Raw genomic sequence first — 18,234 nt, 5'->3', positions numbered from 1 at the left:
AATTGTGGGCTTTTCGTAGCTGTGCCACTTGAATGAATATTACAAAGATCATTGTGCCATTTTCAATTACATTATTTTATGTCAACAACGACGGTTAATGTATTATCATTTACATACATTTGTTTTCTGTTTTTCATTTATAGAGAAAAGCCAAGCACTACAATTGCATCAGATTTTTATTGTCAGTCAGGAAAACCTTAACTGAACAGCATCTCTGGCTTCCCAAAAATTAGGCAGGTATTGCCTATTTGAAACATGCTTTCTCCCTTATAACTGCTGCAAACTTGTAAGCCAAATATGACTCAGTAGTTTTTAGGAGGGTGAATCTGTTGCCCAATCCTGTTCTATATCTATCTATCTATCTATCTATCTATCTATCTATCTATCTATCTATCTATCTATCTATCTATCTATTCGACACAAAATGTAACCCTTCCCTGGTACAGAGCTGAAGGGATTGGATACTGTAGCCTAGAGGATAATTCTCTGCCTTACAAGGCAAAGGTTGCAAGTTCAAGTCCCAGTGGGTATGGCTAGCTGATGAGGCCAAAATAAGGCCGAAATAGATCTATCCTAGTCTCCCTTAATTTTCAAATTCAGCTTAAACATGTGACACATACAGATAGAATTGTCGGCTATCAATAAAATTAACTGCCTTGGAAATGGCCCTGGGTTGGGCCGAGAGGCAAAAAAGGAGCTGTGATGTTCCTTCAATATACCAGGGTGATTCGACACAAAATGTAACCCTCCCCTGGTACAGAGCTGAAAGGATTGGATACTGTAGCCTAGAGGATAATTCTCTGCCTTACAAGGCAAAGGTTGCAGGTTCAAGTCCCAGTGGGTATGGCTAGCTGATGAGGCCAAAATAAGGCCGAAATAGATCTATCCTAGTCTCCCTTAATTTTCAAATTCAGCTTAAACATGTGACATATATATATATATGTGTGTGTGTGTGTGTGTGTGTGTGTGTGTGTGTGTGTGCAATGCACAAGCATATCATTGGTAAAACAATAAGTGAAATTGTGAAAGGCTATACTGTATAGCCAAATTGCAACAATATTGTACTGATTATACAATTTGTGTCTAGCTGTGAATTCCTCTCAAGGGTACCTTTAGGTGCTCAATCTTTTCCTGTTGCTTGTACAAAGTCTCGGTCATGATGCTATCTGCCTCGGTAACTGAGTCAGCCATCTCTCTAGTGAGCTGTTCTGTCAGCTTGAGGATGACTTGCTGCTTGGCTTCGTTTTTGTCCATCAAGAGTTGCACATGTTCACTCAGCTCCTTGATGTGCTCCTCCTTCAAAGCATCCTCCTGCTCCAGGTCTTTCTTTTCCATCTCTAGCACCTGAACCTGTTTGTTCAGCTCAGCAATCTGCCTCACTTTGTGGCGCACTAATTCCAGCCTGTCTTTTTCCGTGGCTGAGACCAGATATCTGCAGGACTCTCGCTTCTCTTGCTGAGCTGCCTCCAGAGCTTTGTGGAGAAGTTTGACCAGTTCCTGTAGAAAGAAAGAAAAAAAACCGAAAGAACAAATCGGTCCACGATTACTAAACTGGGTAGGAGCCATGGAAGCAGAGGTAATATTCAGCTGGTTTGGGCCAATCAGTAATAGTGACCTATGGACGGGCCTGCCCACTCACCCTGATGCTATGCCACCCTATCTAGCCATGTTTTCAAGCCATGTACACACATTCAAGTTGTGCACACAAGCAAAGAACATGCACAGAAGGCCGTGTGTATGTGTGGAGGATGCGCACCCTATGAAAGTGAGGGTGCATGCTCACACAGGCAAACCAATAAGAAAATTATGAGAATCCCACCTCTGCATGGAAGCAATCTGCCACTATATACTAGAAGCCCCAAAACAACAATGGGAAAGAAAGGATCTCCTGGTTTTCCATTTAGGGCTTCTTAGGAGCATCTTGTGAGCCAATGTATGAGGCAGAAGACTTGCCAGTTAAGCTTAGGCCAAATTCAGCAGGTCTATTTTTATGTTCTCTTCCTCTCATGAAAATCACATTACTTTGTAGTTCCACGTGGACAAAATAATTCTTTAATTACCGAAATAAAAACATACATATAAACAGACATAGATCAAGATCTTCACACTTATGGGGCTAGCAACACATCTGGAATTTTGGCAGCATGCTTTAAGCATGGGTGAAATGAAAATGGCCGAAGTGATAGACACAGATAACAAAAAACCATTTAAAGGTAAACTGATTAACAATTGTTTCCTAGCTGCTCCTCTGCCTTCCACAATTCCATCTTTTATCTTTGTTCCCTCACCTTCCCCTGGGCAATTGGGTAGATTGTCCTGTAAAGGACCAAAGCCAAAGCCAAAGCCAAGCCAATCAAAGCACCAATCCCGCAGGTTCCACCATTTTGTTTTCTAAAATGCTTCCGGGTCAATTTGGAGCCTGTATCACAGAAACTGCTGGAAATAAAAGACATTTAAAGCTGATGCTTTGCAAAATGCTATCTTTTAAAAATTTTATTTAAAAAAAATCTACATGCAGCAGATAGTCTTATGGATGCAAATCAATGTACACTTAAAGATAATGTTGTGGACTAAGGTATAGATGGATGCAATTCTTAGCTCTCCTTTAGCCTTTCATTTAAAGTGAGATGAGAAAAAAAATCATGGTGGCAGAAATGCTTTCTAAGAAACCTGGTCCATTTAAAATGTTTTTCCATTCTCTCCTTCTAAGACCATAAGCAGAGGACATAAAATAGCAGAGTAGCATATGTGCCATGCTGTGACAGGAAGATGAAAAAAAAAGATACTGACAAGATCTCCACGGGATTTTGAACATAATCCAGCCACAGCCATCACTGGGATGATGTAATGCCTCATTGTTATTATTTTGGCACAACAATGACTGGGTGACTCTAAAAGAAACTATGCATCTCTAGCGACCTGCCTCAAACAATTTTAGGATTTTAGATTACAATATCAAAAGATGGTACATCTCTCTTGGTTACTATAGGTCATCAGAATACAGACTGTAGTTCTCTGTTTCCTTGAATCATCTCAAGATAATACGGCTGATTCATAAGTTCCCCATAGCCACTGGGCTTGTGATGTTCATATGATGTACCCCAGAGAGCCACATTGATGTGACTTGCTGTTACATTAAATAACATCCCTTAGGAAAACTAGCACAAATGTTGGGAATGTTCCATTTGCTATACAAGCAACTCTTAGTGCAATTCTTTGAAAACAACACTGCGTTTTCAGTCCTTTTTTTGAGAGAGAAAACATGGGGGACGAGTGAGGAAAATGAAAATATCACAGTTATTAGGGCGTGCACAAAATTCAGTGGTAGAGCTCTTGTACTGTTGCAAGACCCTCTCCCTCCTGAAATCAATTCCTGTCCTCTTTCGTCTCAGGAATGAAACACACACAAACATTTGCCTAACATTCTGGAGAGCCATGGGCTCTTCCAGTTTAATATAGCATTCAGAATCATTCTGTGTGCAGCACAGAAACATCATACATGGCAGATCCCAAATCAAATATTTCCATATCTGGGAAGAATATATATTTCTTTCATATAAGGATGATCCAAATTTTCATTCCACTAAAAAGTACAAATGGCAATAAGCTATACTAAATTTCCAAAGGCAGATTAGGGGGAAATTGAAAAGATTCTGAGAACCAGTATTTTTCTAGTATTTAGCACCCAAAGTGGAAACTTCCTCTATTTTTCTGGAACGGAAATGAAGTTCTCCCTTTCCCGAAACTGTGTGAATGGAGAAGGTCTTCTAACTAGATGTTCCTGAAAGCAAGGGGATATTTGTTTAGATGTAGAGAAACCATATGGACAAAAATCTGCCATCTAGACCCATCTTCACAACTAGGTGCCTGAGGCTAAAACAGATGGAAAACAGTTGCAAGAATTGGGCCTAGCTAATGAAGAGAAGGACCAGTGATGACATAATAGCAGTGTTTTAATAATTGAGATGCTGCCATAGAGAGGAGGGGATCAACATATTTTCCAAAGTGCCTGAAAGCCACACAAGGAACAATGGATAGAAACAGATCAAGGAAAGATATTGAGAAGAATCAACCAATGGTACGAATTGCTTTCAGAAGTTGTGGATGTTCCATCACTGAGGCTTTTAAGAAGAGACTGGGCAGCCACTTCTCAGAAATGGTATAGGGTCTCCCCAGGGGGGAAATTCAAAATTATCCTTCCCCTGCCACACTCACCAGTTCGGTGGGCATGACAGGGGAAGGATACTGCAAAATCCCCATTGCCTCCCCACTCTTGGGGGGTGGAGATTGCAAAATCTCCATTCTCACCCCACTCTGGGGCCAGCCAAAAGTGGCATTTGCTGGTTCTCTGAACTACTCAAAATCTCCACTACTAGTTCTCCAGAACCTATCAGGACTTGCTGGATTTCACCCCAGCAGGGGGTTAGACTAGATGACCTACAAGGTCCCTTCCAACTCTGTTATTCTGTATTCTATTCTACAGCAATCCACAGATTATCCAAGGAATTCCAATGATTTCATTGATCTCATCTATATTATTATTATTATTATTATTATTATTATTATTATTATTATTATTATTTATTAGATTTGTATGCCGCCCCTCTCCGTAGACTCGGGGATATGATTTATCCATTCTCTTTCCCTTAGCCATTGCCAAGCATTATCATCTTTTTCCTGCCCATCATTTATTCACATCAATGCCTAAAGCAGAATTTCCCAATCTTGGCAGCTTGAATGTCTGTGTACTTCAACTCCTACAATTATTTATATTAGAATTCGGATACTGGATCTTATTTCATACGTGGAACACTTACTAACCATATCCAAGTATGCAACTAAATGGTCCCCCCCCCCCCTCTCATTCTTTTAAGTATGCAACTTTCGTAACTATACATTATTGGGAAAAATGCTTTTTTTCCCAACTATTCTTATGGATTTGGCCACTGCAATATGCTTTTCATGATCTTGAATGTCACTGCCCTTACTGCTATGAGCAGTAATTGTTTACCACTTTATTGTTTCAAGAGAAATGGTGAAATCACCAACCTCACTGCTTGACAGTACCTTTGTCTACTTAATGTTTAACACTGTATTAACCTGGGTTTGTTACTCCAATTTTACTTTCATCACGGGTTTGTGTAACACCTTATTTTCAATTAATGGAGAGATTTTTTGCAAACAGTAAGAAATTGATTTTTATGGATGCAAGGAAGTGGATTTTGAATGCAAAAAGATGAAATGTGGTTAAAATTTCAGTTGCAAAGTTAATCCCCCCCCCAAAACAGTACTGATAACTGAGATCATTTATATAATTTGCCTAATTACCTACTTGACATGATGACATCATGTTTTCTATCATTTGTATCAATTTATGTCACTTACATAATTAGAAAAATATGTACTCTCATGCACACTATGTAATTAAATCAAATGTGTAATCACACAAATGACGCCAGTTACTTTCTATGTGTTTTCATTGTCTAACTCTGCTCAAGCAGGAGACCCTATGTTATTTCGGACAAGAGGTTGTCCAATCTTTTCTTTAAAACCTCCAATTCTACTGATTAATTGTTCCAATTGTCAGAAAATTTCTCATTTTTTCTAGTTTAGTTCTCTCTTTGATTAGTTTCCATCCATTGATTCGTTTTGTCTTCATTTGCTTTCAAGAATAGCTTGACTCCTTCTTTATGGCAGCCCCTAAGATATTGAACACTGCTATTATTCATCCCGAGTTCTTCTTTTCACCAAACTAGACATATCTAATTCCTACATCCGTTCTTCATATGTTTCAGCCTCCAGTCCCCTAATCATCTCATTGCTGTTCTCTGCACTCATTCTAGATCTGAATTTTTTTCTACTTTCTGAAGTTTTAAGCATATGTTTAGGTATCAGTAGCAGTAATAACAGTAATTTTATTTCATTGCAGAATTAACCAATGTACCTTTTTTCTATTTGCAACTTCTTTTAAAATTGTATTATGGGGAAAATAGCAAATCTAGTGAGTAAAGCAGGACAGCTGAGCTGTGTATAAGATTTTTAACATGTTTATAGCTATTTTATCTCTCCAATCTTTCTCTTTTGAGGGGTTAACATAAATTTAATCACTTTTATAATATTTGGGGAAAGATTTATTCATGGTTAAATAAAAACACACAAAAAAAATACTAAATGACTTGAAAGCAAAGTAAATGTATGAAAATAGCTTATTCTTCTATAATTGTCATTATTAATGGTTGAATTATATAAAAACAAAAAAATTCTTCTTTTCATTCTAACTATTGTGTTGATTTTGCAAATTTTAGTACAATATATTCCTTTTCTGTGTTAGAAAGACTTCTACAATGAGCGGGGTAACTGCTGTCCCAGTATATGTTAAATGTGTGTCTGTCCTGTTTGTCTTTTTACGATAATTAATAAAAATATTTTTTTAAAAAAAACATAAATTTAAAATTCACATCATTTTGAAATAATGCATTAATCATGTTGGTAAAGTGTGTGTGTGTGTGTGTGTGCCTGTCTGTGAATGTGTGAACCAAAGCAAACTATAGCATAGAGTGAGGCATAGAGTCTAGTGAATGAATTCATTTTCTTAAAGCAAAATCATTATAGTATTTAGTAACAGAAGCAAAAGGATTGAAATGGGACTTATGTTGTAAAAGCTCCTTCCTATTTTCCTTTATGAAATAATGAAAAACAAACGTGGCTTTCAGCAGTTTTACAGGAACTGTGTCACAACAGATATTTTTGGCAGAGGAACTACAGAATGCAGTAATTTGCAAAGTTATTCCTCTTTTAACATTAGGTTGAGCATGTTGAGCATCCAGCTATTTATTACAGGAACAAATCAATTCACTCTGGTATTCGAACAGTTTTTTGTAGAGCTTCTAATATCTGAAATTGTTCCTGTCATTAATTATCAAAATACCGGTATATAATTTAACCCTGTACATAAAATATGCATCCTATTAAGAAGAAATGACACTTCTTAATAATATATACTGCTGAAAAAAAATTAAGGGAACACTCAAATAACAGATCCTAGATCTGAATGAAGGAAATATTCTCACTGAATACTTTGTTCTGTACAAAGTTGAATGTGCACAACAGCATGTGAAATTGATTGTCAATCAGTGTTGCTTCCTAAGTGGACAGTTTGATTTCACAGAAGTTTGATTTACTTGGAGTTATATTGTGTTGTTTAAGTGTTCCCTTTATATTTTTGAGCAGGGTACTTAAGTAATCTACTACCTAACTTTCTTTTATATTAAAAATCAAACAACTTGCAGCCTGGATGTTTAAATATATTTATCAATGAAAGGCGCCAAGTCTATTTGATGGCTAGAACATGCCAGTCCAAGGACATTTTTTCCAGAAACTTTTCAAGTTTAATTTTGCTTTCCATTTGCCAACAACCTGCATTATTACCAGGAAACAATTTATAGTCCAACATTGTCTTATACATGGCTGGATACTTGATTTAAATTTTCTGGTTGATCTAAACTAGGAATATATTTTAAGGGGAGGCTTACCTTCTGAGATTTTACTTCCTCTGTAAGAATCAGAACTTGGTGCTGAAGAGAAGCTATTTTTCCCTGTTCTACTCCTTCAATAAAATAATGAAAACTGCTGCTTGGTTTTTTGTATTTTCGGAGTGTTGATGGCTTTGATCTCATTTTTGTGTCCTTCTGCATTTCTGCCATAACTGAAATGAATAAAATGATAGAGAATAACTTTCTTGCACTGGAAGATCTCAGAATTATATTGGTAGTTTAGTAAAACATTAATATCTGCTCTAGATAAGTCACAAGATTTATGAGCAAGCCTCCGCATGTTTATCGGGAAGTACATTAATAAATCAAATAAACTTTTATTACCGTCAAAGACCAGCATAAGAAGGGTAGGGTACAAGAAATTTAAAAGCAACAAACAAAACAAAAGGTCCCGAGTCTTTGGAGAAGGGTGGCATAGAAATCAAATAAATAATAATAAAAATAATAATAATTTTAAAAAATACAATTATGTAAAAACAAATTCTAACAACAAAAATTTATGAACAGTCTAAATAGAGAGAAGTTAAAAACAATACATGGTCATAAAAATGATAAACTAAATCTATGTAATACAAATAATTCAATCAATCAATTACAAAATAGGCAATAATAGTGGTCAAAATGCTCATTAAAACCAGTTTGTTATACAGGTAATCTCTAAAGATTTTAAGTACTGCTGTGGAGAATGTGGCAACATTGTATGTTGTAAGAGGGTTGATATCTGAAATCATCAGAGGGTATAAAATTGTCTTGTGCACCCCAAGTATTTTTGCAATAATGTCTAATTCAAATGTAGTATAGGCACTGCAGAAGTAAATGTTCTGTTCCAAAGGCGTTTTTCAAGAGGAACTGGACTTTCTGATTTTTCTTTGAAGACATTTCACTTCTCACCCAAGAGGTTTCTTCAGCTTTGGATGAGCAGTCTCCAAAGAAAAACAAGAAAGTCTATTTGCCTCTTCAAAAAAACACCTTTGGGAGAACCACGACCTGGATGGCTGAGAATCTCAATAGATAATTGTTCTGGTTTTTTTCTACAAGGGGAAATAATTAATTTGCATTAGATCTAACCCCGATGTAAGTCCCATTCAATTTAGTGGGATTTAAGTAATATTCAGATTGTACAACTATTTTTGTTCATCTCCCACAGTTTCCCTTCATTGATTTACTTCATAATACGATCACAAAATGTAACAGCAAATGTCTTTCATACATGATCATAAATGTAAAGTAAGCACCTGTATCCTCGGTTTCTCCCTTTAGGTGCTCTTCATCAGCAATAATTTCAAAATTATCATCAAAATTACCACTGTCTCTTCGGTTCTGACGGCTGCCACACAAATTATGCACTGTGTTCCTGAAAGGAGAAAATTGCACAGAAAAGCTAATGCTTAGATCTTAATTCTAGATCTCACTATAGTGGTTAAAGCATGCCTGGCTGCAGTATTTCAGACAGCTTGTGGAAACTCATGTGACAAAATATACCTTCAAAACTAACCACAAAAGTTCTCTGCAGACAGAAAAAGCTGCATTCAAAAAACCCAAAAACCACACTTTTTTCTGTTACACAGGTTTTCACTGTGTAGTAAGGCTACATATCTGAGCTTGCAAAATCCAAATTTGGCCCAGATGGCAACAAAGATATAGGCCAGTGGTGCCGAACCTTTTTCCCCTCAGGTGCCAAAAAAAAATGTGTGAGCGTGCTATCGCACATACACAAGTGCCCACACATAATTCAATGCTGCGGAGGGCAAAAATAGACCTCCGGAGGCTGGAAACGGCCTGTTTCCCAACTTCTGGTGGGCCCAGTAGGCTCGTGTTTTGCCCTCCCCAGGCTCTAAATGATTCCGTGGAGCCAGGAGAGGGTAAAAACACTATGCCCCATCCCCCAGGAAGTTCTCTGGAAGCCAAAAACACCCTCCCAGAGCCTCTGTGCAAACCAAAAATCAGCTGGCCAGCACACACATGCACGTTGGAGCTGAGCTAGGACAACGGTTCGTGTGCCAGAAGATATGGTTCTGCATGCCACCTGTGGCACCCATGCCATAGGTTCACCATCACTGATCTAGGCCATCATAGTTGGCCAGAAAGTAACAACTCTTTGCAATCGATTTGGAATCAACATTTTTTAATTATTTTTTATTTTGGGGGGTATTGTAATGCCTAAAAATGTTTTCCTAGGGAAACACTAAATCATTATGAAGTACTACCTGGCGTGAAAAGTTAAAACGTTCAGCTATCAAAATGGCCACAAAATGAGAACCAGTTTGATCTAGTAGTGAAGGCGTCAGATTACAAACTAGGAGAATGTGAGTTCTAGTCTTTCTTTGGCATGAAAGTTGGCTGGATGACTTTGGGCCAATCACTCTCTCTCAGGCCATTACATCAGGCTCGGATGACAAGCTGGTCAGTCAATTCTTACTGCAACCCATGTATCAATACTTGTTTGATCTGAAAAAAGCAGCCCTACAATTGCCGGAAAATGCTAGGGAAAAAAATAGCTGCAAATGCTGGTTTGTTTAGCAAGATAGCAACTGTGGTTTGTTTTCTTTCTGTTTTCACAATTTCATCTGTTTTTAATACGAGAGCAAAGAAATAACAGTTATAGTAATTGGTGGTTAGGCTTAGCTGTTTGGGTTTAAATTCTATAAAGAGCTGAAGAATTATGCAAGTGTACCTGTTTTATATTATTTCCTATAACTTATCTTTGGGTGGTAAAAGAGAAGCAGAATTCAGAATAGCTACTTTAAAACTTTTCCAGCAATATTTTTCATTTTCGAGATTCAAACCAAAAATAATCATGTACTTTCAAACTCAGCACAGCTTTACAATCAAAAGTATTGAAAAGCATTTTCTGCTCTCATTTATTGGTTCTAGATAAATAAAAATGCTTGTTAACCTATACATGTACTCTGCAATTAGCATCTCACTCTGCTGTTGAATTATAGTATAAACAGTTCAAATGAATCAAATATTAGAAAATAGATGTCTACATGGCTAGTTTTTTAAGATTGTCAGTTTGGTATAGTGGTTAAGCAGAAAGCTAGAAACTGGGAGACTGTGACATCTAGTCCTGCCTTAGGCACAAAGCCAACTAGGTGACCTTCGGCCAGCCCCACCTTCCTATGAAGCAGGCAAGGGCAAATCACTTATATAAAATCTTGCTATGAAAACTGCACAGATTGTTCAGGTAGTTATCAGGCGTCAAAAACGGACTTGAAAGCCAAAAAAAAAAAGGTTTCTGCAATCATTTTACCATATTACAGTACATCTATTGATAATATAATTTAGTGGCAAATGAAATGTTAATTTGTATTGCTAGTCCATGTATGATATGCCATATGCTAAATAAATAAATGCCAAATCTTGTCAAAATGTCAAAGATATATTATTTATTAATCCTTTTACTCAACTGTAAGTTAAGTTACATGAGTTTACTGGTAGTCCTTGAGTTTTGACTGTAATGGAGGCTTGCCTAACACAACTGCAACTAATGACTACAAGATAGTGATCAACAGAAGTTTGAACACAGATCATAAATACCCCATAGACAGATCTGTTGTAACTTTGAACAGTTATAAGTGAGAGTCATAAATCAAGGACCCCTTTCAAAAATGACATACTATGCATAAATTGTTCATTACTAGATGTTCGCGGAATCGTACCTTGTTTCATTTTCATCACATTAGAGAAAAAATCCACTTAAAGTTCTTTAGGCTTAATGGTTCTCATTAGAGTTAGGTCATGCATTTAACAATAATCTGGATTAACACTGAACAACATTAAAGAAATCGGGATTTTTAAAACTATACTGGCATCAGTTTGCATTTAATCCTATGCAAAAGCAATCATTTTATTTAATGTTCAGTTTTAAATAATTTCTAAGCTGATTATTTTCTTTTAAAAAAACAAAGACAAGTGTTCAGTTTCAAAATAAATAAAATGCTTAAAACCTTGTTGGTATAGTAGTTAAGACAGGTTGGAACTTAATTGTCCTGCCTTAAGCATAAAGACAACTGGGTGAGGTGGGGCTGGCCCCGTGATGGTGAACCTATGGCACGGTATTGCCCTATGTCAGTGCCAGTGGGCATGCAGGCGCTAGCCAGCTGGTTGTCAGCCTTGGGGAAGGCCGTTTCACCCTTCTGAGACTTCAGTGAAGCTTCCCTGAAGCCCCAGAATGCAAAAAACAGAACAATGGGAAAACTGGAAGTTCAGAAAGTGGACTTCCAGTTTCCCCATTATGCTGTTTTTCACACAGGAGGCTTCAGGAAGCTGCTCTGAAGGCTCCGGAATGCGAAAAACAGCACAACGGGCAAACCGGAAGTCCATTTTTCCAAACTTCTGGTTTACCCATTTGGCCTTTTTTTCCCACCATCCCAGGCTTATTGAGACCTCTCTGTATGCACAGGGATGGTGAGGGATTGTGCACGTGCACAGGGGCAGTGTGTGTGTGTGCATGCGTGGGGGGAAGGGTGTGGACACATGAATGCACACATACACATGAACCAAAAAAGCTTCACCATCACTGGGCTAGCTTGTCCCTCTCTCTCAACCCTAGGAAGTTGGGAAGGGCAAACCACTTCCAAAGTATTGCCAAGAAACCTCAAGACTTGTCCAGGGAATCACCAGAAGTCAAAAAATGTGAATACCACACAATCTCTATCTAGGCCAGTGGTTTTCAACCTGGAGGTCGGGACCCCTTTGGGGGTCGAACGACTGTTTCTCAGGGGTCACCTAAGACCATGGGAAAAGACAAATTTCCATGGTGTTAGGAACTAAAACTTCTATTCTGGCGCCTTGGGACATATTTTTACAATCCGACCAATCAGGCATTTACAGTCGCTCTCACCTTCCTGCCAATCAGCTTAAAGCTCTGTTGGGAGAATTGGCACTAGACTTATGGTTGGGGGTTAGCACAACATGAGGAACTGTATTAAGGAGTTATGGCATTAGAAAGGTTGAAAACCACTGATCTGGGCCATGCTAACAGAGGCACCAAAGTGTGTCCTCTCTCTCCCCACTTAACTAATGATAACTGTTGTTAGTTGAGAGGTGAATAATTATGGATGGGGCCAGTCAAGATTGCACAGGGAAGAAAACCGAGTGATAGTTCACAGATTATTTCTCTGCTGTGGAATACATGACTATAGCCTAAGGACTGGGAATTCTATTCACAATTTCCAAAGGACACAGAGTTCAGTAACAGGGCTACTTCAGCGCAATACATTTAGTACTGTATGGTTATTTTTCTGGAATGCAAACAGATGAAATAGTTACTGAATTTCAATCCAAGGATGCTTGAGAGAGATGTTTTGAAGAGCAATAGAAGTCGGTGGTGCTGGTAGAGAAGCTGCCTTTATGCCAACTACATCAGTGGGTGTTTTCACTGGGGGTAAAAAATCCTGTTCTGCCTCAGCTGCAAAGAAAGAGATAAAGCTCAACATCTGGCAGACAGGAAGGCTAAATCTACAGATCACATGGCACAGCAGTTACAGGCATCACAATATTCTCAGCTGCCTCTTGAGCAAATATTGCCCTTTCTCTTGTAACTACTTCTCCTTCAACTCTGTGTAGACTGTATGTGAAGAGGCTTTGTGGGAAGGAGAAATCCTGCCATCAACTTTTATTCTACTAGGGAAAAGACTGGATAAAATCCAGTATTTTAAGAAAGTGAAGTCAATGTTGGCAAGTTCTCAGATGGTCTTAAGTTCCTAAAATTAACTTTTATTTCAGCTATAGACAAATTGGCTGGTTGCAGTTGGGCAACCTATGCTCAGCGTTTGCCTAATGACAAAGCATGGGCACATCCATTATTCTCTTACTATATTTGCCTCCAATAGCTGAAATACAGAAATCCCATTTTGTGGATTTCACTGACATTTTCACTTTTTACATAAAAGGGACCTAACAGCTAACAACTATTAACAGCCAGAAAACATCCCTGTCAAGGCAGGTAGACTTGTTTATTGTGGGATACGGGATTGAAAAAGACTCTAGCTGTCTATTAGCAATAAATTGGGGACAAACTAAATTATGTTCTAAAAATGCCTTTTGCTTGATGTATGATCAAGTCTGAAAGACAATTGTTCAGGATGATGAATGAGGGACCAATATTCAGAAGGGGAGAAAAAGACAAATGTAAGGCAACAATAATAATTTTTGCAACAAATATATGCATTTAGAATTCTTGTATGATGTAGACCTGTAGTACAGTATGTGGTATCAAACTGTAGCCAATGGCCATCTTGATCTCCATCAGGACAAGCACGTTTAATGAATCAGAAGTTACTTGCATGCATTTAGAAGGCTGTAATGTTATATTAATTTGTTTAATAATGTTGCTATGCTGAACTGATTACAGTATGAAAAATATTGAAAGGGAGGGAGGGAGGGAGGGAGGATGGATATGATGTCACCAAAAGAGATGGAGCAATCTTTTTCAGAGTGAAATTAGGAGCAGGATGCTTTGGGAGCAAAACGCTCTCATTCTATCCCTCTTCTAAAACTGTGCAAAGTCACGTGAAGAGCTGCCTGCTACATAACCTCTAACAAGAGTGCTCCTCCTGTTGCAATTCAAGTTCAAGCTATTGTAATTTTATTACTTACTGTTCATTTGTTGGGCCTCATTTATGGAAGGAAAAGATGTCATTGCTTCAACAAAACCCTTTGCCTGTTTATTACAAAATTCCGAGCGTTTCAGCTGCAGCTGTTGTAGCCAATACATCATGGCTTGTTTGTTAACAGCCTGTACAGTAATTCAATTGAAAATCAAAATACAAGAGAAAAGATATAGTATTTATAACTAAAGTAGTTTTTTTACAAAATTGTTGCTGTTCAGATGGGTTGGGAATGCCCCTGCTAATATTCTTACTTATCACTAATCAAAATCAAAATCTTATTACACTTACGAAAAATAAAATACAAACACTTAATAATTTTAAAAACTAAAAAATATAAAATATACAAGGTTAATTTAAAAAAACTTTTGTGTATGTATGTGTTTGTGTACACATACACATATGTACATGCATACAAACATATATTGTAATTCTAAAAAAAGCTTATAAAAAGAAATAAAGACATTAATAGAAACAAATTCTTACTAATCTATCAGAATGTAAACACTATTAGTTAACAAGTTAAATAATTTTGCTAGTGATTTCTTTATTTGAATCTTATTCATGCTAAACAATTACAAGTCGTCCTTGACTTACAACAATTAATTTAGAGTTTGTTCAAAGTTACAACAGTACTGAAAAATGTGACTTATGTCCATTTTTCACAATTGCCACCTTTGTAGCATCTCCATGATCAGGTGATCAAAATTCAGATGCTTGGCAGCTGGTTCATATTTATGACTGTTACCGTGCTCCAAGGTCATGTGATTACCTTTTAGAACCTTCTCAACAAGCAAAATTAATGGGGAAGCTAGGCTCATTTAACAACTGGGTTACCAAATTATTAACTGCAGTAATTCACTTAACTGTGGCAAGAAAGGTTGTAAAATGTGGCAAAAGAAATGTCTCACTTAACAGAAATATTGGACTCAATTGTGGTCATAGGTTGTAGATAACCTGTGATATTTAACAATATGATTATCCTGGACAGAATATATTTATCCACCCAGCAAAAAGTTACATTTATTTGCATACAATGCCTTGTTTCATAACAACGCTATCTATTGAGAATGTTTAGAGATAAGCTAATAGCTTGCCCAACAATGTCATATTATTGTCAATAAAAAGATATGACATGAGATTTTTTTAAAGAAAAAAATTGCAAGCATAGCAGCTAGCCAGAACTTTTCAGGCTATATTTCAATACAAAGTTTGTTTAAATATTTCTAGCACTGAGTATTGTTTGGCCATCAAAGGCAATAACACAATCGATTTCTTACTTTATAATGTTTTATGTAGCAAATTTAAACTTGGACAGTTCTGAATCCTTTTGTTTAGCAACTTTATCGAAACTATGTCTCAAGACGCTGAAATAATTAATATAATTGCGGTTTTGGTCCCAATTCAGGCCACATCCACACACACACACTTCATCTTCCTGCAATTACATACCTTAAGAATAAAGTCTTTGATGGGAGTCCTGATTTCAAAAATACCCTCATCTGCTCCCACTTTCAGATCAAAACTGGCAATGGAAATCTCTATGCTTCCCAAAGGATTAATATCCTGTGCTGTCCTGTAGTATAGCAAATAGCATTTATTTTCATCATAGCAAAACCAGCGTGACTTCCAGGTCTTGATTGGCGCTTTAGAAGAACATTTATATAAATAACCACATAGTTTGTTCTTGGAGGCTTCTTGGCTAGGTTTTATATCAGCATTTCCCCAAACCTCAGGACATGGAGATACAACTCCCACGATATCATGACTGCTATTCGTGATGTCTGCCATTTTTTCCTCTGGTGACATGTTTGATGTTCCAAGTACAAGAAGACCCTCTCTGTCCTCATGATCTGATTTCATGTTTCTTTGAACAACAGTTCTTTTGATGGGAGAACACTAATTGCAAAAAAAAAAAAAGACACCAGTTAAGAACAGTAAAGTATAACCAGTATAAGACCAGTCACCTAAAATTATCTGACATTCTAAATAGAATATATTTTTTTCCTAATACCAAATGCAGAAAAGATTTTCCCCATTTGTCTTATTTAAATAGATTTGTATTATTCATTCTGCTAAAGCCATACATAAATAGAAATATATACAGTATATATATTTAAAATCTATTGTTAGCTGTTCTCTTTATTTGGAATAAGGAAAATGGCTCCAGTGTGTACATTTTGAATTCCCCAGAGTTCTTCTTTGGGCAGGAAATTTTAAAATGTGTAGACAAGAGGATGTGGTGTATGTTAAATTCCTTCTCTTGCCAACAAGTTTAGGCAAAATAGGAGTTGAACTTTGAACATTCATAATATTGCATAATACAACAATGGAGGCATGTTTAGAGGACATAAGTTGCGACTACAATGACTCTAAATAACCAGTCTTCCCACTACAGCTTTCTGCTTTTTCCACAGTTACAACATATAACCTCTAGTCACCAAAAGACTGCGCAGCCCTGTCTTAAAAGGAATCGGAAGAGTTCTTAATAGAAACAGAAGTGGGGAAAATCCTCTCAAGAATACAAGTATACAACAACAGCATCAGTCAGACATCAAGATTTTCACACTTCGTTTGTCTTCATTGTGATATCCTCTATCATGTTCGTCATATAATTTTGTATTATTAGAAAAACATCCCAGTCCCTAATGTCAAAGAACGAACCCAAATGGAGAGACCTGAATATTTTTTCATAACCAGGTGCCCAGCTACAAATCAGGAGATTGTGAATTCTACCATTCAAATGACTAGATGGGAAGGCTGATTGATGGCTGCCTTGAATTCCCGTCCTTCCAGGAAGTCCCACTATTTTTTAAAAAAAATAAAAAACAAAAGCATGGAAAGTGGAGAAATCAACCTGTCTGCTTCTTTTCAAGCGAAATTTGCCATTGGATAAATAAATTCTGCACATTGTCCTGACCCTCTCAACTCAGCCCACCTCACAAAATTGTTGTGGGAGGCGGTGGGGGGGGGAAGGAAACTGCCGGGGGGGGGAGTCAGGCTACAACGCAAAGCAAAGCAATTACAACCACCTCCTCCTCCTTTTTGGGGGGAGGGGGGGACCCTATATTACATGCCTGCCTATCCCTTTGGCCTATCCGGCGTCATCTGCTATATGCATCAGGGGCGTCAAGCCTCAGAGCATAGCAGCTCTTATAAAACCCTCGCGAGCGGTTCAGGTGAGCAATGCCACCGTTGGGCAGCTCCTCCTGTATTCCAAGGCGGCTGCTCTGTTGAAGGCAGAAAGTTCATTTCTGCCTAACGCGCTACTCCCGATACTCCGCGCCAGCCATTCCCTCGAGTGTCACCGCTCCGACCCCGCTCGTTTTACCTCAGCTCAGCCTGTCCCCGGGAGGCCTCCATGGCAACGCTCACAGCCGCCTTTGCAGAACCAGCGGAGCAGGCCAGGGGCAAGGCGAGCAGACAGCTGCTTCCTGACGGGGCGGGGCGAGGCGGTGGCAGGCAGTGGCCGGCCCAAACAGGCTGCAAGTCCCGTAAGCGGGAAAGAGAGCGAGGAGGCCGCCTTTCCCTCAAGAAGTCTGCCCGACCGCCCTCTTAAAAAGCATCTCCTATCTTCTATTCTATTCTATTCTATTCTATTCTATGGTTCTTGGGTTGCAACATTTGGTTTCACCAGCCCATAAAAGCAAATGAGAGCAATCGGCAGTTACAGAAAAAGTTGTAAAAAAGGGAATGTTTATGGTAAAAAAAACAGCTAGGCTAACGTTTTAACCGGATTAACCAAGTTGGAAGGGACCTTGCAGGTCATGTAGTCCAACCATCTGCTCAAACAGGAGAACCTACATCTGCTTCTACCTAGGATAGAACTCAATTAGTTTGATTATTAGGTGGGGCATTCTAAGAAGGGTTCCAACTTATTTTGGAGTTCAGGCTCTGATTCCCAGATTAGGCATCTTTTTTTTTTAATGGCTCACGGCTATTCAAGGAACAGAATAACCACATTGAGATAGCAGAGCCACAGTCTTGTCAGCTTCTGAAATAAAGGTTTGTTTGAGATAGTATGATTTTGCCTCCAGACTCTCAGCTGATGGCAAGATTAGAAAAAA

General features: G+C 38.0%; 1 protein-coding gene across 1 annotated transcript in view; it reads right to left on the bottom strand.

Annotated features, from left to right (window-relative positions):
- The window catches only part of TBC1D2 (TBC1 domain family member 2), a 28,063-nt gene extending 10,364 nt beyond the window's left edge, over window positions 1-17,699 (bottom strand). Inside the window, exons 1-7 of the mRNA XM_070742200.1 lie at window positions 17,499-17,699; window positions 15,620-16,066; window positions 14,157-14,295; window positions 12,828-12,966; window positions 8,789-8,907; window positions 7,533-7,705; window positions 1,111-1,497 (exon numbers count right to left, since the gene is read on the bottom strand). Coding sequence (XP_070598301.1) covers window positions 1,111-1,497; window positions 7,533-7,705; window positions 8,789-8,907; window positions 12,828-12,966; window positions 14,157-14,295; window positions 15,620-16,030 — 1,368 coding nt within the window. The 5' untranslated portion in view covers window positions 16,031-16,066; window positions 17,499-17,699. The remainder of the gene's footprint in view (window positions 1-1,110; window positions 1,498-7,532; window positions 7,706-8,788; window positions 8,908-12,827; window positions 12,967-14,156; window positions 14,296-15,619; window positions 16,067-17,498) is intronic.
- Window positions 17,700-18,234: the final 535 nt, after the last annotated feature.

The sequence above is a fragment of the Erythrolamprus reginae genome, chromosome 2, assembly GCF_031021105.1.
Source record: "Erythrolamprus reginae isolate rEryReg1 chromosome 2, rEryReg1.hap1, whole genome shotgun sequence".
NCBI classification, from domain to species: Eukaryota; Metazoa; Chordata; class Lepidosauria; order Squamata; family Dipsadidae; genus Erythrolamprus; species Erythrolamprus reginae.
This window is presented reverse-complemented; position numbering and strand designations above follow the sequence as displayed.